A 2318-nucleotide genomic window follows, 5' to 3' on the forward strand; every position below is an offset into this window, starting at 1 on the left:
GGCGGCGGGGCCAACTGGTTTGAACTGACGACCGACAACAAGATCAGGGTGGTGGTGTCGTTCTGCGTGGACCCGCAGCCCATCGACAAGACTCGGATCTACGAGCAGATCGAGCAGCAGAGGCTGAAGGGCAACATGATGGCGGTGGCCCTGACGCTCAACCGCTGCTTCCCCGACTGCCTGGTGCACGCCGTCAGCCACTACAAGGAGGTGGTGGAGTCCAACAACTTCAGCGTGGAGTCCTACTACTACGGCAAGCACAAGCGGGCCTTCCTGTGCATCCATCCGCAGTAGGGCCGGCCGTAACGCACCGTCATCAAAGAATGTTCAATGGACTGGACTCAGTCAATTCACTTTTGTTGATTTTATGTGGTTCTTATTTCATCTCAGACAATTTAGAGCCAGAAGTTTGAATTAAAGGGGACATGTGGTAAATACAATAAAAAAATTGCACATTTTATTTGCTTGCATGCTATAAATATATCTATAGTTTGAAACCAGGAAAGTCACAGGGGTCCGAATCCCAAAAATGGAGTAGCGGACTTGGGCACCCCCGATGTAACGTTTCACAATATCACGGGATTGTCATGACGGCCCCAAAATGTCTTATTTTGAAATGGTTGAGTAAATATAATTTTTCCATTGACCGGTAGGTGGATTAGTCAACATAAAAAGAGCATCAACGACTGAATCGTTAGAACATCAAAATGTATTACAACAAATAAAAGATCAGAAAATCAGTAGCTACTTCTCTTGTGTGCTTTGTGATGTGACGTCAGAGGTGGGGTGCGCTTCTGTTTGCCATGCTAATTGGCTGCTTCAGTCATGAGCCTGTGAAGTCACCAATCGATGTCATGCTAAATTTTGTCGCTGGTTGCAAACGTTCATTTCCAAACATTGTTTTGTTAACTGTACTGTGAAATTGTCAAAGAGTGACGTGTGGTGCTCTTGTATCTAAATTTGATATCGTATTGATAGTTTTACCCCCGTTTTGGTTAGCCGTTCTTCGTGAGCACACTTTGCATATCCTTCCTCGCCCAAGCTGAACAACATCCATCATGATATCTCTCCTTTTAAACGTTTCCAAATAAAGTGTACGTCAGACGAGTCTGTAATTTCATCAAACAACAAAAAGCGATCGTACAAAAGTTAAGCATGTTTTAGCTTGATGGAAATAGCCGCGCGGCAGCTAGCCAGACCTCCTGTTTACATAAACATTCACGTCACAGCATTCCTAGACGATAGAAGACACCAAAGAGAATATCCCTCAGATTTTGTTGTCATACCCCAGGACCCCATTTGATTTCCAAGATCGATCTAACATGCTTGAATCACTGTGATGTTTGTTTTCTTGTCAGTGTTCTAAACGTTGCCCTTTGTTTAGTTTTTCTCAAACTTGTTTTCCTTTTCAGGTATATGTTTCTCGATGGACAAAAAACATTTTTTTTCTTTTCTGAAGAATGTAATGTACAGAACCACTGCCTGTGCAAAAAAAAAAAAAATCTACATAAATACATGTTCCATTAAAAATATGCTGATTTTTCAAAACACCAAACTAATTTGTCATTTGATTTTCAAGAAAAATGCACTGGAAGTGTGTGGAAGCAACCTGGAATATTGCAAATGAGAGATGTATGTTTAGATGGGCACGTTTTGGTCTGTTTGCTAGTGAGCAGTGGTTTTTGGACAGCGTTTGAAAAAAAAGCGGTTGATACCATCAGCATTCGGGGGTCAGGGTTCATGTTCTACTACGACTAAAGAGCAGAAAAAAATGAATCTATTAGAAGTTGAAGAATGTAGCGTTCTGTTTTTACATTGTGTCGTGAATTTAATCGTGTCCCCTCTTCTTGCCAAAAAAGATCAATTTAGAAACTTTCAGGCTTCAGCCAAGTGCTTTCTTGCCAAACTTTTGTGTTGACTGTGTCAACAGTACTATTGTTGGTTTCTTACCTAAAGCCTTTTAGCGTACTGTTTCCTATTTACTCTCACAAGACGAAGAGGAGCCACCTGCGAAAGCCTAAAGCTAGAAGACATCAACTGAAAAGAAGACCAAAAGGCTTGAAGGTTATTTTCTGTTTTGGAAAATTCGAGGAAGGCTTTGTGGACCAGGCCAAGCTGGACCTGGAGGAGGCGCTCAAGGAGACGGCGTGCGCGGTCAGCGAGGACTTCACGCGGTCGCTGCTGTCGACGCTGGTCAAGAAATACGACTGGGTCAACTGGTCGGTGCGCGCCTTCAACAACCGCGAGCGCATCTTCTTCTACAACTGGCTGGCGGGGGGCAAGTTCGACGGCCGCGGCGGGGCGCAGCAGGTTTAGAC

The 2318-nt window shown here is 43.8% G+C and overlaps 1 protein-coding gene across 1 annotated transcript in view; it reads left to right on the top strand.

Moving 5' to 3' along the window:
* Nucleotides 1–1634, top strand: part of LOC109512121 (uncharacterized) — a 5892-nt gene extending 4258 nt beyond the window's left edge. The window contains exon 3 of the mRNA XM_019863623.1: nt 8–1634. Coding sequence (XP_019719182.1) covers nt 8–294 — 287 coding nt within the window. The 3' untranslated portion in view covers nt 295–1634. The remainder of the gene's footprint in view (nt 1–7) is intronic.
* Nucleotides 1635–2318: the final 684 nt, after the last annotated feature.

The sequence above is a fragment of the Hippocampus comes genome, unplaced genomic scaffold (genome assembly GCF_001891065.2).
Source record: "Hippocampus comes isolate QL1 unplaced genomic scaffold, H_comes_QL1_v1.1 scaffold249, whole genome shotgun sequence".
Classification (NCBI taxonomy): domain Eukaryota; kingdom Metazoa; phylum Chordata; class Actinopteri; order Syngnathiformes; family Syngnathidae; genus Hippocampus; species Hippocampus comes.